The 25358-nt window shown below is 39.2% G+C and overlaps 1 protein-coding gene across 6 annotated transcripts in view; it reads left to right on the plus strand.

Annotated features, from left to right (window-relative positions):
- The window catches only part of PCSK5 (proprotein convertase subtilisin/kexin type 5), a 465827-nt gene that overhangs the window by 288430 nt on the left and 152039 nt on the right, over positions 1–25358 (plus strand). For 4 of the 6 annotated variants that reach the window (XM_005581952.5, XM_005581953.5, XM_074017691.1 and 1 more), the window contains 6 exons: positions 1610–1712; positions 3403–3596; positions 6665–6749; positions 10767–10864; positions 11296–11425; positions 11819–11934. In XM_005581952.5, the coding sequence (XP_005582009.3) occupies positions 1610–1712; positions 3403–3596; positions 6665–6749; positions 10767–10864; positions 11296–11425; positions 11819–11934 (726 nt within the window). Of the gene's footprint in view, positions 1–1609; positions 1713–3402; positions 3597–5946; positions 6002–6664; positions 6750–10766; positions 10865–11295; positions 11426–11818; positions 11935–15406; positions 17217–25358 lie in introns of those variants that run through there. The other 2 variants (XM_005581954.5, XM_015437290.3) reach the window with 2 other exon arrangements.

Here is a 25358-nt window from a genome sequence, read left to right on the forward strand (position 1 = left end):
TTAGGGCCACCCATGATTCCTTTCCTTTGGAGCTGCAATTTTCACCTTCATTTAGAAGTCAGCCAGATTAGAGACACAGATGGCGTTATCATAACCAGATTCCCATACTGTGTCATTGGATCCCAGGGACTGTGAGATCACAGCTGGCTGAACTGTAGTCCATAGGCAGCAGAGACACCACTCCCCTGGTGTACGATGGCAGATGGCTAAAATGTCCCAAGTTGCAGTAGCTATGGAATTTAGAGATCAATTTGAAGCTTTGGGGAAAATAGAAATAAGCAGTGCTGTCAAATGACTCTTGCAGTTAATAAGAAGTATATTCAAGTCTGCAGCATTTTGAAATGACTTATTTCCATTCAGATGGAGAAGTCATCCCTAGTACATGGTTTGCTACCTCTAAGCAGGAAATTTTTACCTAGGTATCAGGACCTATGTTGACCCCTCTCCTCACCATGTGATACTGGGCAAGCCACTGAAATTCTTGGAAAATCAGTTTCCTCATCAGTAAAATGAGGGTATTTGACTACCAGATTTTTCTCTAAGTCATTCCACCCGACATCTAACATTTTATGTTTCTGTGATTCAGTAATTATGAAACACAGTCCCATAATGACTCAAAGAAACCAAGGTATAACAGTAAGTCCTTTGGGTTAAAATAAGTAGATTTTCTACTACCCTTGATTTACTATTTGTACATTTCATTCAATATATTTATTGCTAGTTAAAATCATATGACTTTTCAGTGGGAAAGAGTTTGCAGATTATGAGACCAAATGTTCCAGAATATGGCGAACAAAGAAGAATTAAAAACTTCTAAACTAGCCCATGTCATTAGAAAGTTTTTCATCAATCACAAAAGTGCTCCATCTTTCTGACATTTTTTTTTTCTTACTGTGCATTCTCTCCAGTTCTATACCAAAGAATAAGTAGTAAGAGAGATTGGGAACTTTCATCTCAGGTCTGGAATCCTTTAAACTTGCTTGCATTTTTTTAAATTTATATATCATTTTCTTTTGTCGAATTGCCCATTGGCCTTTGTATAGGAAGCAATTTTAAATCTATTATCTGTGTTTGAGACTGGATGCTGATAAGCTTGTGCCAGGTGCCATAATGGTGTTTCTTACCGGCCACAGTATTTGAGAGGTATTCAGTAGCTTTAATGATCTTAAATGAGACAGGTCATTTGGTCCAGGCATTAAATAATAACTCTTTTCTTGTCAACAACTTCTCTCTTTTCTACAAATCCAATCTTTTTATTATTACACATACTTAATTGCAGTTGGTTTTTTTCCAGTTGCTACAGTTCATTTGAATTCTAAAATATTTATCTACCACGAGGCAGCCATATGTGCTTTGAAGACCAGGCCATGACTAGAATTTACATTCTTCATACCTAGGCAATTGAAATTGCCTAAGAATCAAAAGTCGAAAAAAGTCAAGAGCTCATCTCTGGACCTAAAGCCACATTGACAATTATTCCTCTGTCTTAAAGAAACTCTCTGCATAAGAAAAAAAAAAAAAAAAAGACTTATTTTATACCAAATTCAAGGTAAAGCTTACCTGCTCTAAAATCATTTTTCCAAGTATTGTTCTAATGTCTTTTGGAAAGGTCCCTGCGACCCTGAGTGCAGTGAGGTTGGCTGTGACGGGCCAGGACCAGACCACTGCAATGACTGTTTGCACTACTACTACAAGCTGAAAAACAATACCAGGTAAGAGAGGGGCCAAGTCACATCCCCACAGCATGTGCCACTCCCACAGGCATCTTAGGAGTCCCTGCAAGGCTAATACCATGGGGTGTGTGCAGGCCACTGGCATCTTCCACTATTCTCCCACCAGGACCTAAGCATAGAAAAGAGGCTGCTGTGCAGGCCGACTGCCTCCCTGTGTTATTCAGAATGATGAAAACTATATTAAGTTACAAAACGCAAAATGTGCGTGTATGCTGTGAAACTGTAATGTCTTCTCTCACATTTGGAGGATGGTGGAGTGACCAGCTAAGCACCTGCCCCTCCAGACCTTTTTCTTTTTAATTGACAAGTAAAAATTGCATGTATTTATAATGCACAACTGATGTTATATATGTGTATGTGTGTATGTATGTATATGTATGTGTGTATACATACACACATATACACATACATACATACATTTTGGAACAGTTAAATCAAGCTATTTAACATATGCATTAGCTCACATACTTATCTTTTTTTGTGGCCAGAACACTTAAACACTACTCTCGTGACAGTTTTCAAGTACACAATGAACTGTTATTAACTCTAGTCACCATGACAGATTTCTTGAACTTATTCCTCCCATCTCACACAAGTTTTGTGTCCTTTCCACCCCACTGATATTCGATTTCATGGCTTCACGAAGATGCCAATGCACAGGCCAAACTGATGCTTTTCCACATTCCCCAGCACGTAGGCCATCAGTGTGGCAAAGGGGTTGGTCCTGCTTGATCTCACTCTTCTGCCGTGGGCACTAAGGTGGACCCTGTGCCTCTGAGCCCCTGGTGTCTGCTTGAGCTGTGCAGATACGTTTCCTGGGCAGGGCCAAAGAATGGAGACTGCCCCAATCAGAGTTCATCCTGACCTCCCATTGTCTCCCACAGCCTCACCCACCTTCTCCCTCCTGCTTCAGGCGAAAACTCACTAAGCGGAGCTGCCTCATGGTTCCTCCATACTCCAGTCCCCCAGACAGACCCAGACATGTTAAGAATTCCTGTTGTAAGTCTGCCGGAATTTAAATTCCTTAAGAGAAAGGAGGACTTTGACTATCTCTCAGCCTCTGTTATCTCCTGCACTTAGCAAAATGCCTAACATTTAATTGGTGCTCAGTAAATATTTGTTGAATGGATAAATAAAACTCTGTCCTTCCATTATGGGCAAACCAGAAAGTTTTTTTTTTTTAAGTGTTCTCATACACAACATAAATTTAAATATATTTATATTAATTTAGACAACAGCATACAACCACCACCGCCACTCACATATGCACATACAGAATCCATATGACAAACAACACATGAAAATAGAAGTCACACCTTATTAAAGGGACCTTTTTGAATGAAGTCGTGGTTCCCACATAGTTTTCCTCTGATTCACCCCCATAACCTTCCTCTCTGTAACCATCATCCTTTTTCGAGGGCTAGGTGTAAACCAGGAAATGGTTTGCCAAGTCTTGGTAGACTTGGTGTTGGGTAACTGCATGGCTGCTTCAGCACACTGTGCAGGAGGAAGTTTAACAATCAATCTGGCTCTCTGGATGTGGTGTTGGCATCCTGGTTTAAAAGTGATTTGGAGGCTGAGCTCAGCCATTTGCTCAGCACCTGCAAGAGAATGCTGAGGACTGCTTCGCTCGTGACGCTGCCTTCTTTCTCATTGTTTCACAATGCAGGATCTGTGTCTCCAGCTGCCCCCCTGGCCACTACCACGCCGACAAGAAGCGCTGCAGGAAGTGTGCTCCCAACTGTGAGTCCTGCTTCGGGAGCCATGGTGAGCAGTGCCTGTCCTGCAAATATGGATACTTTCTGAATGAAGAAACCAACAGCTGTGTTACTCACTGCCCCGATGGGTCATATGAGGATACCAGTAAGCTCACTTCAAATATTTGGGTTTTAGAGAAGAAATGTGGGGTTTTCATGTGAGTGACCTCAGGAAGGATAGTCCTCTTTGTGAAATCTGGAATTGTGCTTCATATCAAACAGGATCTAGTTCATTGATTTTAAGCGAACCCTTTAGAAGCTTTATGTAAAAATGCTTGTAACTTTATCAGGGTATCCTCAAGCCCACCCCCCGATTCAGTGATTTGCTGGGAATATTCACAAGGCTTGGGATATAGTCGTGCTCATGAACTCATAGATAGGAGATATTACAGCAAAAAAATCATCAACAGGAAAAGGCATATGGGACAAGGTTCAGCCACACAGGACGTGTTCAGTTCCCCATGCAACCATCTGTGACAACATGCATGAAATGTTGTCTACCAGGGAACCTCATTAGAGACTCGGGGCCCAGGGTTGTCACTGGGGGCTGGTCAAACTTGACACGTACCAAAATTCCAGACTCTTCAAAGGAAAACAGGTGTTCCCCATAAACCATATTATTTGTACAAACAGTTTAGACAAAGTGAGCCACTCTTTTCAGGGTAGTGGGAACCCTCCCAAAATTCCAGTTCCCAGACGTGCCAGTCATGGACCAACCTTAGAAGCAGATTTGCAAAGGACAACATTCAGGCCTGCTGTTTTCCGCACACTGACCAAATAGACACCGGGCCTGTATGATATCAAAATCTACTTTTTAAAACGTTCAAAAAATATGACTGTCTTTTAAGAGTAGAATGAACATGTGTCAATGACTTATTGAACCCACTAATAAGGGAACTTGCAAGGTGACGAACAGGGCGGAAAGATGATCAGGTACTGTAGTCCACCAGGAAAGGCAAAATGGAAATCCTTTTGCTAAGTTAGAAACAAAATGGAATCATTTAATAATTTTCTACATGGCCATACAAGTAGAATTTGGGGAAGTGTTTTTTTTTTTTTTCCTCTAATGAATAGAAGTAATTTGCAAGCTTACCAAACAAAAATCTGTGCATTAACACAGAGTTTGGGCCATAATCAGCCATCATTAGCAAACAGACGAAGGTATATTGCCCTAGAGAATTAAATAATCTTAAGGTAGACCTTTTGGACAGTGTTCTAGTGTGGCTCTGAAAAGGACTGCAGTTACCTTTTACTTTATTTCTGAGTTCTGGATAATTTCTCTTAACAAGAACGTCATACCATGGTATATGATGGCACTGAAATTTCATGTTTCTGCACAACCTAAGGAAGAAAAAAGAAAACTCAAGTTTAAAGGAACAAGAGGTATTTAAAATAAAATCAGACAAGAAATCTGAAGTGAATACTCTTGCTTCTTAAGAAGTGAAATTCTCTCTGGTTTCAAAGAGGAGCATTTCTCTGTGAGGCAGACAGGATCTCTCAACTTACCCTTTAGGGCAGTGGGTAGGGACTCTGCCTTTCTTGCTTGCCCCAAAATTTAGAACATGAACTTTGACTTGAGGGAGAAAAGAGAAATTGGGAGAGAGAAGGGGGCATAAAGAATCCACAGAAATATGCAGTATTCCTTGTGGGGAAAAAAAGTCAAAATTCTATCAAGAAGGTTGAGCCTTGGAAAAGAAATTTGATTCTGGAATATTATATGACAGAACCAAAGTAATTGAGAGTCAGTTGTTTCCAGAGCCTAGAAGGTAGATAATTAAGGTGTTCAAACTATGACTTCAGCTACCACAAAGTGTTGATACAAGTGGTTTGTATATCTCTATGTAATTGCCTTATGTTATAGTTTTCTTCTCTAATGAGTCCATTTATGTACAACATAATGATCACATATGATCATCAGTAGTAGTAATTACTGCCAACACATTTACAGTGCTTAATAGTTCATATCGTTCCCTTGAATAATTAATTTTATTTAACTTCTCAAGACAACCAGAGAGGTGGGTAGCATTATAATCTCCATTTAATGAGTGAGAGAACAGAGACCCTGAACTTGCCCACTGGAGTTGCTAAAAGCAGAATGCAAATCTAGGTCATCTGAGTTCAGATTCTATGCATGTTCAGTATTCTCAGTGAGACAGTGAGAGAGACCATGTGATGACTACTGTTAAGATTGTAAGGGGCTTCGTATTTCATGCTCAGAGGCTCAGACTTGATCCAGCAGGTTCTTGCAGGGATCCACTAAGTTGTGTTTCTCTATGGAACCCTGAAGAACACCAACGTTTAAAAAGCAGATGGAAGCTCACGAAGAAACTTCATTCAGTTCTACACATTCACATGGCTATAATCCACTTGCATATCAGAGCAGGTACCAAGACTTTAGCAAAATTTTGTCTAAGGTAGAAGTCCTTCCTTAATATGCCAAATGTTTTCCTCCACAGAACCACCATAAATTTGCCAACTTTTTTCAATATGGACCTGGTAGTAACTAGGAAGGCAAGTATTTACAGTATACTTGTTCAAATGATGCATTTCTATTCTCCAGAATATAGATATTATCTGAATTATAATAACATTTATACCAATTCCATGGCTGCTGTAAAGTGCAAGACACTAAAATAGTGTTTAAAATAAACAATGTAAGAAATAAGCAGTCCTTACCTTGCAGTCTTAAATGTAGATTCCCTTCTCTAGTTCAGCTCCACTGACCAGCCCTAAAAGTTATGAGCATGAGGGTCTACATTCCCATTCCTCCGTCTCAGGCATTGCCTTTCAATCCTTATAAAGTGATGTTGTTCCAGCTTCGTGAGTGGGCTTTGCACTGTTGCAAGTTAAGAAACCCTGCTGGGGAGAGAGACTAGGAAGAAAAAGAAGAAAAAAAAAGGCCTATAAACTGTTCAACTAAGAATTAGCTAGGCTATCATTTTCTTGTCTGCAAAATGGCAGAGAAGTGTAAGGTGTTTTCCAGTGTTACGGTTCCTGTCTGTACTTGGTTTGCTGAGAAATGATAACAAACAGTGATTCTATGGCTTTTCCTGTAATTTTCTAGTCAAGGCCATAGGTACTATAGCATACATTAGCCAGCATTAGAACATCTCTGATGCTTTTATGGAATCCAATTGACCAACTGATTTATAACTTTCTCTTTTTTTTTAACAGAAAAAAATCTTTGCCGGAAATGCAGTGAAAACTGCAAGACATGTACTGAATTCCATAACTGTACAGAATGTAGGGATGGGTTAAGGTAAGAGAGTGAAGGATTTTATTAAGTAACACAGCCCAAAGAGCTTCTCAATGTAAATAAAATGAAAAAATGCTAAACAAATAGCCCTCTTACGATCTACCCTTGGTTTGACTCCTATTCAAGCACTTGATTGCTATTTGCATTATCTCTACTATTATATGTGAAAAATGGGATGCTGTGTTGGCTAAAGAAGGGTTATATCCAAACAAATTCTCTTTAGAAAAGATGGCTCAGATATAAGTCAATAAAAATGGCCATTTGAGAGGCATTCTTTGTGCTTTTTAACCTGCATTGTGCCAGTCAAGGATTACTGTGCAGGTAATACCAATGAATTATATTTAATCCCCCTGATTCATTCCTTGGATGGTCGGAAATTATTCCCTTATCTTTATTATTTCTCTCCACATACCCAATCATTCTCTTATCTTAAGTACCTCAGGCTTGGTTCCATTATGCTATGGTATGCACATAGATTTAACACCAGGAGATGTTTTCCTTGAACGGATGACTTGCTCATTGCTAAAGCTCAATAGTTGGTCTACTCTCTAAGAGAACAATGTACAGCTCAAATTAACTAGGTAGCCTCTTGATCTCAGTAGGGAAGGTCAGACCATTCTGCATTTAGTGAGGAGTTGGACTGGGGCTGTACGTGGAATTAGAACTCTGCTGCACTGGATTTCTTTTAGGTATTGATCGTATCTTTATTTCCACCTGTGATTGGAGGCAAACTAGGCAGGGTCCAGGCAGTTTCCAGGTAGGTACATTCTTCACCATTAACCAGTATTGGAGCATCATTTTCATTTAGATTGATCAATTATCTATGGCTTTATTTCTTCCCCCCCCCCCCCCCCGCTCCCATAAATGCATTCAGTATTAGCTTACTTGGCAATTTTCATCTCGAGACTTCAGTACTGAGAAAGAATTAGCCACCTAATTCTTCTTGGAGAAGGAGCAAAGCAGTATAATAAAAAGAAAGTAGATGTGGACTCACATCCTCCTCTGCTACTTATTAACTGTGTGACTTTGGGCAAGTCACTTGACTACTCCGAGCCTTCATTTTCTCCTCTATAAAATGATGATAATAACCCCTGTTTTGCTGGATTATGATAAAGGTTAACTCTGATAACAGTTACAAAATACCTTTTGTAGCACCTGGCCCATGCTTGGTTCATGAGAAATAAAAGATGATTTAAATTATTTTATTTCTTAGGGAACATTATATAGGGTATGTTAAACCAGTGTATGCCAATAGAAATTTGAGAGCCATATATGTAATTATAAATATGCCAGTAACCACATTAAGAGAAGTAAAAAGATACAGGGGAAATTCGAGTTTCATCAAATATTTTATTTCATCTAATATATTATCATTTCAACAATTGAAAAACTATTATCAGATGTTTTTCATTCTTTTTCATTGTTTTACTGTCTTCAAAATCTGATGTATGTTTTACCCTTAAAACACATCTGAGTTCAGACAAAATTGTTTTCATGAGAAATATTTGATCTTTATTTAGGTTTTGTAGTTGAAAAAGAAAAGTTTACGTAGCCAAGTTGTTCCAGACTTACCCAAATTTTTGCCAATAATGGAATCAAGTGCCAGTTTTTCACATTTAGACTTAGTTAAATAAAATTTAAAATTCTGTTGCTTAGCCATACTATAGCCACCTTTCAAGGTCTCAGTAGCCATGTGTGCCAGATTATGTTGTACAGCACAGGTCTAACCTGGCCAGTTTATCACAGAGAGAACAGAGGCGTTCACAATCCCAGGTGCATTAGCCTCGCAGTACCTGTATTTTGGAAGCAGCAGCAAACTTCAGGGTTACACGTCCCCCTTACCTCATTCCTTCTCCACATAGTGCAACCTCTGTGTCCTGCTGAACCGATGCCAGCCTCACAAGGAAGTGCTATCCTGTATTAGAAAAACTAGGCAGCTTTTTAACTTTGATAAGTGTTTCAGTGGTCCTTATTTCCTCTCAAATAGATCCATTTAAGGCAATATCCTTTTTTCTAGTGCTACAGAAAGGGAAAGGGATTTTCTTTTGGCTTTTTAAATGACAGCTCGGTCTCTCTGGCCAGTGAGATCTATGAATGAAGTCCACTTTCAGTTATGCTGCCCTTAGTCTCCTTGCATTTTTCTAAGGGCTTCCAGGGTTGACCATTTTGCCTCAAGAGACTTGTAAATTTTTAAATAATGGTGAAGAACAAACAGGAAAAAAAAAAATCAATGCACAAAATCCAGGAAGGAAATAAATTAAAATGCTAATGGGGACTGTTCAGGTTTTTTTTTTTTTTTTTAATATTACAAAGTATTTTTAATGTGCATTTATCTTATTTTTGAGTAAGACCGAGCATCTTTATTTTTTTTTTATATTATTATTATTTTTTAATTTATTTATTATTATTATACTTTAAGTTGTAGGGTACATGTGCATAACGTGCAGGTTTGTTACATATGTATACTTGTGCCATGTTGCTGTGCTGCACCCATCAACTCGTCATTTACATCAGGTATAACTCCCAATGCAATCCCTCCCCCCTCCCCCCTCCCCATTTACTTCAACTTTGTTTTTGTACTTTCCAAAATTTTTTAAGAGCATAGGGAAAAATAAATTTTAATTTTTAAAATAAGCATTATCCACATACAAAGCAGTCAATTAAGATGTCGATTGGAGCAATATAAAGAGTTTAAAACAATGGAAACCATTTAACCCTGTTTAGATACTGATCTTCTAGTTTCATTGATTTGGTAGCATAGGATTACATTTTCTCACTATGTTTCAAATCACACTAGTTATTCAGTGAGTAATTTTTTATATTAACTTGTAATTTTTTTTTTTAAGAGACAGAGTCTTGCTCTGACAGCCAAGCTAGAGTACAGTGGCACGATCATAGCTCACTCAAACTCCTGGGCTCAGGCAATCCTCTGGCCTCAGCCTCCCGAGTAGCTGGGACTGCAGGCAGGTACCAGCATGCCTGGCAATTTTTTTTTAGGCTTTGTAGAGATACGGTCTGACTGTGTTGCCCAGGCTGGTCTCAAACTCCCAGCCTCAAGTGATCCACCCACCTTAGCCTCTCAAAGTGCTGGGATTACAGGTGAGAGCCACCATGCCCAGCCAAATATAGTAACAATTTTTTATTTGTTTTCAATTTTAAGAATCAACCTGTAGACTGTGAAAAAATATAATCGCTAACAGAAATTAGAAGGGAGAGAAAAATATGCATTTCTCATTTGACATTCTGACAACTCATTAGATACTATCTCATATTGCTAGATGAATAGAAATTTAAGTAGATTACTATAGTTAATTCCCAGAAACACTAAATAATAATATAACAAAAGTCAAGATGATTAGGGAAATAGCAGTACAGTTTTGATAAATTTTTCATTAGAGTGTTTAAAATGAATAAACCAAGAAATAGAGGCAAAAGTATTTTAAATCTTGTTGTTTTGATGAGAACCCATGGAAGACTGAAATCAGAAACACAATCAGAATGGCTACTCGGAGAGTTTGAGCTGTGGATTGGACAGGATGGTCGTACACTTTTGCTCAGTCGTAATTCATTTTACCATGTGTCCCTACTGCATTTATAATCATGAAATAACTCTTTAATTTATTATATAGTAAGTCTGGATATTAAGAAGTTGTTGGGCATGTTGCTAGACAATGTGATTCTTTTGTCAATCAAATACTTTTTAAAACCTCTGGGTTGTAAGATGTTGCACAAAGTAGGAGGGTGCCCATCAGTCTAACAAATTAAGGAGAATGTCCCCAAGGCCTAGCAGCATGTGTGTATGCTATGGACATCATTGTAGGCACAGAGAAACGTTATAAGCATTGAGAGGAGGGGAAAAAAAAAAAAAGGGTACACGGGCTACTTCCCCTGCTTTGAAGCTTTGCCAAGTCCACTAGCCTCTGAGGGAAACTGTATCTGTTACATATGGAGTTTGGGGAGTCATTACGTTTTGGCCTGATCACAACAGTCTGTTTGAAGCTCCCTTTATACTTCTTCCAGCCTGCAGGGATCCCGGTGTTCTGTCTCCTGTGAAGACGGACGGTACTTCAATGGCCAGGACTGCCAGCCCTGCCACCGCTTCTGCGCCACTTGTGCTGGTACCTTCCCCTAGTTCTTTTGTTTATTCTCCTGGTTCTGGTTTTGCTTTTCTTTCTGGTTTGAGCCGTCACTCATGCAACCCACTTGCTACTTTTAAAGGAATGCTGGAGAAGTATATTTCTCTTTTGATAATTGTGTGCGTATTCCCATTGAAAGTCAAGCAGTCATCGGCATCCTATCCTCACTGAGAAACTTACATAGCCCAGTGATATCGCCTCTTTCTAAAGGGAGTGGATGTTTTTGTCAAGAGGTTCCATTTTAACTGGGAAGGCTTTTTTCCCAGGGAAATTAAGAAAAAGCATGAATATTCAATTATTAATCTTAAAATTATAGCAGGTTGATGCCATTTTCTCAAACTGTTAAAGAAGCCCATGACACCACCTCCTCTGAGGTTTTATTTCTCATTTCCTGTGCTTGTCTTGCTTTTAAGGGGCAGGAGCTGATGGGTGCATTAACTGCACAGAGGCCTACTTCATGGAGGATGGGAGATGCGTGCAGAGCTGTAGTATCAGCTATTACTTTGACCACTCTTCAGAGAATGGATACAAATCCTGCAAAAAGTAAGTGGATCTGCCCCCTGGGTCCTAGCATTTAGACCTAAGTTCTTTTGATGACTACCTTCATAAGAAAATAAGAAAACGTAGAATTTGTAATGATAACATGTACCTGTGGACACTGTTGTGAAGCTTTAACCCAGCTTATCTTTGATATTTTATTCCTTTGCCTCGGGGGCACCTTAATACCTTTACTATTTCAATTTCAAGTACATGCTCGATACCCTTTAAAATCACAGTGTCTACCTGTGTCATCAAACCTAGCAATTTTTGTGAGAAAAGATTTTTGAGTCATCTTCAGAGGGATAATTAAATTTAAGACATTATGAGGTTACTAGTAAACACACCTTCCCCTGTGCATGTGTGAATGGCTTAAAAAATTATACGTTTTTCTCATAGATGTGATACCAGTTGTTTGACGTGCAATGGCCCAGGATTCAAGAACTGTACAAGCTGCCCCAGTGGGTATCTCTTAGACTTAGGAATGTGTCAAATGGGAGCCATTTGCAAGGATGGTGAGTACAACTGCTCACATCGATCTTATGAGCAAAGTATGATCTTTCTACTTTCAGGACTAATATTTTTCCACTTAAAAAAGAAACTCACAGCATGCATCAGATATGACATGCCCAATATTTTGGTGTCATTCATTCATCTTGAACTTCTACCCTTAATGGATTTGTTTGTTTGAATTGCAAGAAGAAATAAGTCAGCTATAGTGGCACTGGCCAATATAGCTCAAGTTAATTTTTTAAATTAATAAACTTCATTTTTTGAGAACAGTTTTAGATTCATAAGCAAAATTGAGCAGAAAGTTCAGAAATTTCCCATATACCCCCTTCCCCCAACACAGGCATAGCCTCTCCCACTATCAGCATCAAGCACTAGAGGGGTACATTTGTTACAATTGATAAACCTACAGTGACACATCATTATCACCCAAAGTCCACAGTTTACATTAGGGCTCACTCTTGGTTGTACATTCTGTGGGTTTGGACAAATGTATAACAACATATATGCAACATTATAGTGCCATGCACAGTAGTTTTATTGCCCTGAAACTCCTGTGAATTACCTACTCATCTCTCCTTCCCCCTACTGGTTTTTTTTTTCACTGTCTCCATAGACTTGCCTTTTCCAGAATCTATATAATTGGAATTATACAATATGTAGCATTTTCTAGCTAATTGTTGTATTTCTTTCCAGTTTTTACCATAGGTACTTTTCACCAGATTTTTAAAAATACCATGCACATAGAGTTTTGTATGTTACTTTTTGCACTAAGCATTAGGCAGAAACATTATCCTATGTTTTTACAGTTTTAGGAAACTTTATTTTTAATAGCAGCATAAAATTCAATCATGTGAAGATGCTACAGTTTTTAGCCAATCTCCTATTATTTGGATTGTTTATAATTTTGATATATAAAGAGTAATTAAATGGTATCTGAATCTTTCATTAAGCCTGTGAGGCTAGGAAGTAATATCTTCATCTTACAGAAGGGAAAACCCAGGGTGTAGAGCTAGGAAATGATCGACCTAAGTATAGAACTTAATATTTCACAATATTGATCTGTTCTTATTTGCACCAGATTCTGAACCAAGATGCCAGGATGCAGCACCATCCCCAGATATTCTGATTGAATTGATCTAGGGTGCAGCCCATGATCATGGGTTTAACTTCCCAAGTGTTTCTAATCTGCAGCCAGGTTTAAGAACCACTGCACATCCAATTCTCCCTAACAATTTAACTAACACCAAGTTCCCTCACCTCTAGCCTCAGTTTCCCCATCTGTAAAATGAATGAATTTAAAATTACTCCAACTCCAACATTTTGTGAGCTAACTTATGCTGAAGGGACCCTGAAATGTACTCCTAAATTTATGCAGATATAGAAAGATAAAGATACGATGTAGAAAGACATTGCTTAAACTACTGTTGTTCAAAACATCTTCGGATTGTTATAAAAATAGAAAAAGAAAACAAAAAATAAGCAGTTGCAACAATCTGACTGACACGATCCCTGCCCTAGGTTTATTCTTTCCCTTCTTTTGAACGTTTCCCCTTCTGGAAATTTCATGAAAGAAAAAACAGTGCCATTGTCAGGAGAATGTGGACTTGGAAGTCAGAATGCCTTGGGCAGGTTATGAACTGCTCTGGGCCTCATTTCCACCATCTCTAGAAAATGAAGAAGATAATACTACTGACCTCATCTGGTTATTCCACAACTCCCTACAAGGAATCTCAAAAAGGTGTCAGAAAGGACTGGGCACATGATAGCACTGATAGGACATCATTTGTGGTCTTATTTCTTTGGAGCATCGTAGATGACTTTGCATCTCCATGGTTTTTCCAGTCTATGATTGGTCTGGGGCAGGGATGGGCCCGACACAGGCCCTGTGTTCCGAGGTTTTCTTGCCAGGGCTGATTCTACTATAGCACACTGAGGTGAGAGAGGCTTGGGGTGGTGGCACCCCAGGGACCATGTAAGTGTCATTTTTTAGTTACCAGCAAGTGCCTCCTTTACTTTACTTAAAAACATGGTTCCCCTATTTCTGAATATGACCGGAATTTTTTGTAATTAGTAACAGAAAATTTGAGGAAGATGAAAGAGATTGGGCCAGGCATGGTGGCTCACGCCTGCAATCCCAGCGCTTTGGGAGGCCAAGGAGGGCAGATCACTTGAGGCCAGGAGTTTGAGACCAGCCTGAGCAAAATGGTGAAACCCCATCTCTACTAAAAATACAAATATAAGCCAAGCGTGGCATGCACCTATAATCCTGGCTTCTCGGGTAGCTGAAGCATGAGAATCACTTGAACCCTGGAGGTTGCAGAGCGCAGAAATCGTGTCCAGCCTAGGCAACAGAGCAAGACTGTCTCAAAAACAAAAAGTGACAGATGCAGGAAATCCATTGTAACTTGAAATGTTCACCAATAGCACTTGGTACCAGGCATTTCAAGAGTTGCAATGCTTTAACTACTTTCCCTAAACCATGGTGAGTACCAGACAAGTTATGTCAAATGGCGCTTTGCTAAAAGCGGAGTGTCAGCATTGTGGACAGAAGTGGGAAATGAAGAATCGTATCTGCAGTGAGCCCATTTTCAGGTCAGTTACAAAATGAGATCATTGATGGCTCACCAGGCTTTTGAAATCACATGGCAGCTGCACGTAAGGATGTGTTATTTATTCTCTTTCAACTGTCGTATTTCTGTGATTCTAAGACATATTTTTTACATTTTATCATCTCGGAAATCAGATGCATCTTATAATTTGTGGCAGTTTACAACCGCTTTTGACCAGAAAACTGATGTGATATCAGTGTTACTGCCCAGATATGAGACTTGGATGCAGAGCTATCTGTTCAACCGAGTTAGGCACACGACTACTTCTTGTGTTGAATTTAATTGCAGTTCTAAAGAAGTTCGAAAATTAAACTATTGTTCAATATTCAAAGGAAAGATTCTTGCATAAGCATGGAAACAAAACAGAATGTTACATAAATATAACAAATACTTTTAATAAGTATAAAATTAAAATTCTAACTGATAAGAGAATATTGTGTCACAGTTTAATATGAAGAAGCATCTTTTCCTTTGTGTTACTTAAAATGATGGTGCATCTTAAATCTTGTGTCTTAGATTCAATGAAATATGGTATAAATGACTGTATACTCTCTGCTCTAGGTAACGCAAAGAAGAAAAATTTCTTGCTTGTGTTATTGATTTCTAATTTATTCTTTTTCTAATTTTTTTTTCTTTCACAAATGGATACCAATTACATTGGACTGCAATGTCTCTCCTTGAAAAACAATGCTGTTGACTGAAATCACTTTGGGTGGACCAAATTTCCTCCTGTTGACTACTCCTGAATGATCTCTTCCAATCCCCCAAATCTGCCTCTCTGGCCAATCACAACCTTCTTCCGTGTGTGTCCATCATGCCGCTCTGGTCTTCAACTCCCCTCCTCTCTTGCTGACTTCCGGAAAAGCAACGGAAGAGTCCTGGGCGGAAGGAGGCTTCTGTATGCTTGTGAAAAAGAACAATCTGTGCCAACGGAAGGTTCTTCAACAACTTTGCTGCAAAACATGTACATTTCAAGGCTGAGCAGCCATCTTAGATTTCTTTGTTCCTGTAGACTTATAGATTATTCCATATTATTAAAAAGAAAAAAAAACAAGCCAAAAAAAAAAAAAAAAAAAGCAAGCCACCTCTCTCTTTCTTGCTCTCTTTTTCTTTCTCTCTCTCTCAAGTTTGTGCAGGGAGATGGTGAACTGTTTTGTCAGAACTTAAATGGAAAAAAAAAATAAACCTACAACAAGCCTACCTTTTATAACTGGGTGTTTAGTGCTAAACAGCCAGAACCACAGAGACAGTATTGTATGACCAAAGCATTTGATGCCAAAATTTGACGTTAAAGTAATGATTTGATTTCCTGCCCTGGTTTTGAAGGTCCATTTTTTTCCCTTTTGCATTGATTTGCTTGTTTCCCCCTTTGAAACACCTAAAAATACCTTTCCAAAACATTGCAAGAGCATAAATAGACAAAAATGAAATAGAAAGCTCTTGCATGCTTGAGTCCACCATTGGGGGAAATGACAGAAAACTGGACCTGAGGGCATTAGGAACATCCTACAGAGTTGTGTTTTTAGTGTCGTTTGCCATGGTATTTCACAGTGAAACATTGATACTCTCCACACATCATTTACTTCATGCATTATGTACTGGTTTTTGCATTTTACTCACTTGATAAGTCTGCTGCACTGGTTTCATCAGATAGACTTGCTGCTACTGGCTTTTCCATTGTAGATTGGGTTATTTTACACACAGTTCGCCAAATGGGATTGCTCTATATAGTCAAATTGGTGATGGACAGATGGGCAGAATGCAGAGGTACATAGATGAGCTGAGGCTGATCCAGCTCCCCTGATATTCAGAGTGTTAACTTTGTAGACCCTGCACAACCTCTTGGTGCTATCTAGCCATTACCCCATTTTTTTTAAAGGCCATCAGAAATTCCATTTGTCATGGTGGGAAGCATTTTGAATATGATGCAGGAAATTTCTTCCTGGAGTCAAAAGTTTCTAAGAGGTCCTGTATTTTTAAGAAATGGAATTTATTTAAATAATATTTAAGCTGGTGCCCATGTTGGCCAGGCAACTTTTTTCAATGGTGCTTATTAGAAGTTTTTTCATCTTGTCATTTTAAGAAAATAAAACTGGAAATTGAATGTGGGTGGCATGATTGTACCCTTCTAGTTCTTATTTTCCCACTCCTCTGTCCCTCTATAACTATGCCATACTATTATATGCTGGTCCACTGAATGTTGAGATGATCTGTTTCTTTGGGTTTTTTTTTTTTAAGAAATATTTTCACTGGTTTTCTATGACTCTCTAAACACTTCATCAAAACTAGAAGACTGAATTATGAGAACACTGTTTGAATTAGTGGCCTGAAACGATGAAATCTTATAGATCTTTTGACAATTTCTCTGTTTAGGGGAGGGTAGACTGATATCAAGTTTCTTCATATCAAAGCTTCATTGGTGACCTCATTTGCTTTACGAGTGACCAGCCATCTTGCAGGCTTCATGCTTCTGAGAGCCTTACTTCGAAGATGCTGCTGGAGTCACAGCTGAGGAGAGGAATACTATCAATATGGACTATCCTGGGAAAGAGGTGGGAAGTAGATGCTAAGGTCCCCATCCAAACAGCAAGCTAGTAAAAAGCCTGCCTTGAAAATATTTCTAGACATCAAAGATAACTTACAACCCAAGGTGAATAATAAATAAATTATCTGATGACCCTGTTAATAGCATTGCAATTTTATTGAATCACATAATGATTCATAAGTAATTAGGGAACCAACTGATTTTGCTAAGCAGTCTTCCCCTTCATAATACCGCAGGCCCTTCTGACACACAAAAAAAATGAGTTAATCCTGGGTACAGCATACGGTTTTACATTTAAAGGCACAGTCTTACATGGACAAATGCAAGCACAAGCCTAAAGCAAGGTCAAGCAGATGGCAAAACTGAATTTGCCTGCAAAGAAATCTATTTAACTGAACCAGCCCATAATATTTAAGGCACGAGGTTACTGTGATAGGAAAGATAAAAATGATGTCTGTTTTCTTAGACGAATAACCATCAACATGACAACAAAATTCATCGGGGTCTACCAGCGTGCATTCCATTTCCCACTGGCCATGCAGGTGCACGTTGCGGAAATACTGGTTTAACTACTAGTGTGTTACTGCCTCATTTATCTACATAACATTATTAACTAGAACATAATGCTTTCAAAGTTTAAGTTAATGTTATATATTATGTATAAATATATATATTCATAATGAGATATATGTAATGGATAGTACAAAGTTTGGAGACTCAACAAATGCTCTAACCTTCTAGAGACAAAAGTCCTATTTCTGTTTTCTTTTGTCTTTTTATTTTCAATTAGTGACCCATTGTTAAATCCAAATCCACTTTTACTGAAAAATACTGTACATGTGTAAAATGTTCAGTTGTTTTTTTGTAAAATATAGTAGAATGGTTGTAATTGATACTGGCCAAAATCAATGTTATTCCATATTTTATTTTTTCTATTAAATTAACCTAAGTTCCTGTTTATTTGATCTGTTCATACCCACGTATAAACTTCTCTGAAAGGGTAAGGTCATGAGAAACTTCCCTGTTTCTACATAGAAGCTGAATATGAAGGAAAGGGTGGAGGTGCATGAAACATCTAAATAAAGTTGGAAAAGAGAGTGAGCAGAGGAGGGAATTGAGAAGGAGTGAGAAACAGCAGTGTAAGAAAGGAATGGGTTAGATTTGGTCATGAATATGTGTTAAATCCCATTTTTAGAAAGCAAGCTGTGAAAAAAAATCTATAAAGGCTTGATATTGTTTCTATCAGATCGTACAGATGCTGGCCCCCAGAATAGGGCCCACCTGGTCCCGCTCTTCCTCTAGTGCACAGCACACCCACTGGTGTATGTCTGTAGGGTTGGGAGTCATGGCTGGGGGCAAGGAGGTAGGCAGTGTAAAAGCTGTTAAAGAGGAAGGTGGCTTTGTTCAATTTGCTGACATCTTGTGTAAAGTCGACATTGGCTGGATGTCTAGAAGATGATCTTGTCTAAAATAAATCTCAAGTATATACCATGGGGTGGGACTGAACAAGCTAGCTAAAAACAGCAATGGAGTATAGATCTTTTTGAACCATGCCTGAGATACAATTACTAGTCTTAAAGGTTCAGTGCTCTACCTCTTGGGGAAAAGAAATGATAAATCAGCCAAAGCCACAAACAAATGGAGCCCCAACTAGGTTTAAAGATCTGGAGATAACAACCAGTTATGAGGAAGAGCCTCTACTGCTTTGAAGTCCCATTATGGGGATGGAGAGAAATTAATTTTATTGATCACTATGTACTACACAATGTGGGAATATAGAGTATGTATATACATACTGTTGTGGATATGTTCTCTCTCAATTTTCAGGACTCTAGAGGTGAATGTATTATCCTCCATTTACACATGAGAAACACTGAGTCACATAGACTTGAAACAAATTAATTGAGATTCCATATCCAGATTCATCATCATAATACAATTTAACATTAAGACAATTCACAGCAAGTAGTACATGCCAAATCTCAAATGAGTGGTACACTGAGTTGTTAAGTTCAGAACAGGCAGAGATTCCTTTGAACTGGACTGTTCAGTTCCCTAGAGCAGGTAGAGCTAGAATTGGCCCCTGAAGCATGGACAGACAGGAAGAGAGCGGGAAGAATGTTACCAGTGAACTTGCTGCATACAAGATGCTTAGGGAAGTAAGATGTTTTCGTGGTTTTAATCTAATTATCTATTGCTACAAAGAACAGTGATTCAAAATTTGGTGGTTTAGTTCAGAAAAATCTACATTTGTACACTTTGTAGAAGAAGGATAGTGTGCCCATTCTCAATCCCCACATCCATGGAAGACTGCTAATTATCACTCATTTTCCACTCCAGTTATCAGAGGCTTGTCACACTGATCTCTTCTACCAGATTCATTATTTTCCATTGAATAATCTACCCTTCATTTTTGAAGAACTTACAAACTGAGTACTTGGTAAAGAAGGGGAGGTGATTGCTATAGTAACTACTAAATTAAATTTCTCAATCAAAGTGATCAATACTTGTGACATATCTGAGTATGAAAATAAACACATAACATCTTATCCCCCTCATGTAAAAAGAATGTCATGCAGCTAAAATATAAAATAGACATTCATTCTTCACAGCTTCCATATTATCATTCAGCCCTGCACAAAGAGAGCAATGGCAGACGGCAATGTGTTGAATAGAAATTGCATATTGGAGACAATTTTCAACTATGGACCAGCCAATTTAATACCCCCTCCTTCTGTCCTCAAGCACAAGATGGCAGAGGTTGAACAGAGGACAGCTGCAGTGTGACCTCACCCAGACCAGGCTGGGCCCTGGGCCCTGCACGCAATACATGTAGATGACAGCACAGATCTGCTTCTCTTCTCTGGCCAACATCCCTTTCCAAATGTTATGTTTGTTGCAGGCTTATAAAATCTGAAGTTCTCAACAGAATGCTTTAGAGCCTTTGACATATTTAGCAAGGCATAGCCAAGGTGGACCTAATTTCACTGTAGCTCATTAGAAACTACTTGGCACCTAGAAATGGGGCTAATCTGCATAATCCTGTTTCCTCTTCATCATGAGAGGTGAAGATCAGGTCCAGATTCATTTCTTGAGCAATAAAGATGCAGTTATGCAGCATCATTATGTTTCAGCAGACCACAATGTGACCTGGGACAGCCAGCGCTCCTTCCCATTCTCTACCTCCAAGGGACTTACAAGGACAGTTTGACTGGCTTATTACCAAAGGACTTTCTTACGAGGGCTCCTCTCTAAAGGACCATTGTTTGGATCCAGTTGTGGTTTTTCTAGGGCCAGGTATCAGACAACAAAAGATGTTTTGTATCCCACTTTCTAGAAAATTCCAGAAACATTCCCTGAGGTCTGAGTTGGAAGATCTTTAACTTTTTTTTCATTTTAGAAAACAGTACATTATTTTAAAAATACAGTGTTTTAAGCTTCACAGAGTTTTACTAAAATGGATTTATTTAATGTGGCCCCCACAAAAATCAGGCCGATAGACGTTCATTTTCTGATGCAAGAGGCACAGCTAGTAAGGGGTGTGGCTAGGACTCAAGCCCACAGCTTCAACATTCTGTACAACACTGATTCCTTTTTAAGAGTGCTGGAGAAAAGCATGTCCACATTACATATGCTGCAAGGCAGGGTGTAAGAGCCTTTTCTCAAGTGAAGATAGAAAGCACACTGTGTCCCTAGGCTTGGCTTTTTCTCATTCCAAAAGAGTTGCTTCCATAAATATTATTGAGTCCCTGCCACAAACTAGGTTCTGAGGTTTCTCTTGCCCTCTTCAAACTTACAGTCTAATGAGGGAAACAGACACTTAGACATAAAACACATAGTTATAATGTGAAGCCTTTAAAGGGTAAAAAATATTGTCAGGAGTCAAAGGAGCAAGCTCACTTCACTAATCACGTGCTAAGGTTCCATGCCCTTGCACTACAAGCTTTCCAAGGATATCCAAAAATAGCATGAAACCTTAAAAATGGAGTTGACTCAAAAATGTACAAATAAAACTGCAAAGATCAAAATCAAATGATATCTTGATTAAATATCTACAAAGTGGATCATGTCAAACTAGTCCACTGCAACTAAGGAATTATACTTATAACCATTGTCACTTGACGGCAGAGATATGCCTGAGAAATGCATCCTTAGGTGATTTTGTCATCATGCAAACATCATAGAGCACACTCACACAAACCTAGATGGCATAGCCTACCACCCACCTAAGCTATATGGGATGGCTTATGGCTCCTAGGCTACAAAGCTATACAGCATGTTAGTGTATTGAATACTGCAGGCAGTTGTAACAAAATGGTAAGTATTTGTGTGTCTAAACATAGAAAAGGTATGGTAAATATATGGTACAATCTTATGGGACCACTGTCATATATACAGTCTGTTATTGACCAAAACGTCATTATATGGTACATGACTATAATTAACATTAATGTAGAATAAAGGAGAATTTTAATATGTTTGATATGATGTGAGACCTGCAGAGGTGGGAGAATCTAGGATCTTGAGAATCTTAATAGCCCTGCAAAGGAGGGAGGAAGTCACTATTCACCCTTTAGGGAATAGAAAAGACGAGAGAGATACATGTCCTATCCTTGGTGGTAGGTAAGGGAGGTCACTGGGGTGGGGCATGGAAGGGCAGTGTACAGGACTGCAATATGTGGAGGTCTTCCTGGATATCATCCTCTCTTCTTCCCTGTGCCTTCTACACTCCCTCCAAGGAGATCTTTGTCAATCTCATGGTTTTAAATACCATCTATATGCTGATGACTCTTAAAATATATATAGATTGCTGATCTCTTCCCTCAAGATTCACACCTGTAGATTCAATTAACTACTTGACATTTCCCTTCAGCTGTCTAATAGGCATCTCAAAATTAACATGTCCAAAATAGACTTCAGACACCCCAACCCCCTGACCATCTTTACCACCAAATCTCTCCCACCTCAGTAAATGGCATTCACTGTATTTCCAAATATATCTCTAAATGGTCTACTTCTGCCCACTCCATAGCTGTAACTGTGACCAAACCACCATTGTTGCCATCCCAGACTGCTGCAACAGCCTCCGAACCAGCTCCCAGACTTCTCCCTCTCCTCTCCCTTCATTTCTCTCTAATCAGTTCTCTACACAGCACAGTGCCATTACAAATGGAAAATCAGATTTCATCTCTCTGTTTACTGAGCCTAAAATCTGAACTCCTTACCTGAGGTCTTTGTGATCTCACCTCACACCACCATCCCCCGTGCCCTCACATGTTTTAGTCATGCCAACTTTCTTTTCATCCTTCAAACAAAACCAGCTTGTTTGGGACCCAGGACCCTTGCTCTTCACATGGCTGGCTTCTTCTCATCCCACAGATCTCAGTTCAAAAATAACTTCCTCTGATCAGTTCCTTCCACCACTGACCCCACACCTGCCCACCTCATTTTGACTTTCCATAGTACTTACCAGCACATGACATTTTATGGTTTGTTACTTATTGTCAGCCAGCCCCATGAGAGCTGGTGCTTTGTCTGTCTTGTTCACAGCTGTATCTTACATGTCAGGCACATGCCTTGCTTAAGAAATATTTGTGGAATGAATGAATAAAAAAAATATCCAAGAGAAGTGTCATTTGACCTGAGCCTTGAAGGATAAGCAAGAAATTACAAATCAAAGAAGGTGATGATGTTTAGGAAGGATATTTGAGAGAGAGGACCTGTGCAAAGGCACAAAGCCATTGAAAGGGCTTGTGGATGGCGATCACTTGGAGGCCCAGGCAGGGGATGAGCAGGGCAGGCAGCTTGGGAGAAAGGATGGAGAGACGAGTGGGGTCAATCGGTAAAGGACCTTCACTGGACTGTTGCCCTTCCTCCACCTTCTTGTCATCAGTGTCATCAACCCTCTTTTCAGAGAGGCTAATTGATTTGCTCAAGGACCCCATCAAGTCAACTCTTGGCCTCCTGCCAACATATTTGAGAAGCATTCATTCAGACAGAATGCTGAAGAGGCCAGATTTCCTCAGTCCCCAGGCACTTATGGCTGTATTGAGCCAGTTGAATGAAAGAACAGGGTGCAAGCTCACATGAGAGGCAGCAGCCCACAGCCTCTGTTCACTGTGATGTCCACAGCCAGAGCAACGATTTGGCAAGGCCTGTTTTGCAAAACTGGACTTGGGACCATAAGCCTGCTCAGTACTATCTTTTTCTAAGAGAAGACCCCCTAGCCCTCTAAACTGTCATCACCAGAGAAGAACAAAAGGAAAAAACATGATGTGCTAGCACTTCCCTTCCCTAACAATGAAAACAGTAACCCCCATATGCAGAGTACTTCCTATATGCCGAGCTAAAGGTTTCATATGGGTTATTTAATGCAATACTTCCAAATAGCCTGATTCGATCTCCTTTTTACAAATAAGGAAGCAGATGAGGTAAATGCCTAAGGTACTCCAGTGGTAGATAGAAGGTCTGGGATTAATTTAAACTCAGACAATCTGATGTCAGAGCATCCACAAGGAGAAATGCAAGAGCCAAGGAGGATTCCATCAAAACAAGCTTCAAGCTGTGGTTGTGGAGTGTGCGACGGGTTTCTATATTTTAGCTGGTGCTGTCAGGTTCCAGGTGCATGTTGTTAATATCCACCCAGGAGTATACACTGTGGCTAAATCATGCTTTGTGTGAACAAGGCAGGAGTCAATATTTGATCATTAAAGCTAGTAACCACCAATGGGCCACATGGACAAAATCAAAATAGACCTAAGCTAAATGAGGCAGCGACTGTTACAAAGAAATGGGGATATGATGATATGATGCTTCCTTTCACAATTTATTTGTCAAGAGGCTATTGTTTGCATTCTCTAGCCCTAGTTGAAATGAGGAAGAAATAAAACGGAGATATTGGGAACATTAGAAGAAATATTAGCATGCTGAAAGTTAATACAAATACATAATACAAATTCTGTGAGCTCCTTTGACAAATCTGGTGAAACATAAATTCTTTCCAGGTGATATTAAACAGGATTTCTTGCCACCAAAATCATAATGGTTGCAATATAATAAAAGCTAAACTATAAAAAACTATAAACTATATTTATAAACTACTATATTTATAAACTATAAAAAATAAGGCTCTTTATTATATATAGGAATATAATGTTTAATTGTTTTATGTTATGAGAAGAGCCACAAATATGGCAGAAACCAGAAGCCATCTTGACCTTCTCCTTCGTCACTCCCACACCACCAGGTCAAGACAATTCCACCTCCCAACTCTCCCAGATCCACTTTCTGTTCTTCGCCTCTTCTGCCCCTATCCTAGCCCAGCACCTTGGATCAAGCTACTTCTCACCTGGGGTATTGCAATATCTCCTCATTAGCCTCCCTGAACACACCCCATGTGTCCACAGTCACGTGTCTTCCATCTTCATCTCCTATTCTATTTTCCACAACAGCCAGAACGCTCTTTTTAACAATTCAAAACTCAGCATGAGACTCCACTCTCCCTGTGACTTCCCATTTCCTAGGATAAAATTGAAATTCCTTTCCATGGGCTTGAAGGCCAGGGTCAATCTGAACCCCCCCCCACCACCACCACCCGGCCGCCAAACTTAGCTCATGACATTCTCTTCTTCCGCAAGTATTTTCCTGCCACATTTACTTTCCCTGATTCTTCCATTCTTCCCTGCACCCCAGAACATCCCCACACATCACTCCCCCTCCTTTAATGTTATCCCACCCGAATCATCTATCATCTCGGCCTCAGTTTAAATGTCACTTCTGATTCCTGGTCCTTAACAGACAAGGTTAGATCTCCTTAGTGTAAGCTTTCTTGGAAGCCTCTACATTTCTTTTATATTAATTTTATAATAAATATCTAGTTACTTGTAGGAATATTTGTTTGATGTATGTAATTTCCGCTACATAGTTTGCTGGATGGGAGCAAAGTCTGTAAATGCCTTCTATGTCATGAACCTGCTAAAATGTCTCATAGAGAAGGTGCTTGATAACTGTTATGGATAGTTGAAAAAAATGAATGAATGAATAATTAAATGAAACATTGAGCAAATGACAGGAAAGGAATAGCTCTGATCCAATACTTGGTCAACTAAGTTCTAGCCTGAATTCTGTAAAATTTCAGCATAGCTCTCTGTATGTCTATACTTCAGTTTCCCCTTCTTCAGCACCATCCCCGTGAACCTTCCAGCCCTTCTGTTCCATGTCAAGGGAAAATAGCAGGAGGCTTCACAGAGTTTCCATCGCTGGTCCTAAAACA

This window comes from Macaca fascicularis, chromosome 15 (assembly GCF_037993035.2).
Source record: "Macaca fascicularis isolate 582-1 chromosome 15, T2T-MFA8v1.1".
In the NCBI taxonomy this organism is placed as follows: domain Eukaryota; kingdom Metazoa; phylum Chordata; class Mammalia; order Primates; family Cercopithecidae; genus Macaca; species Macaca fascicularis.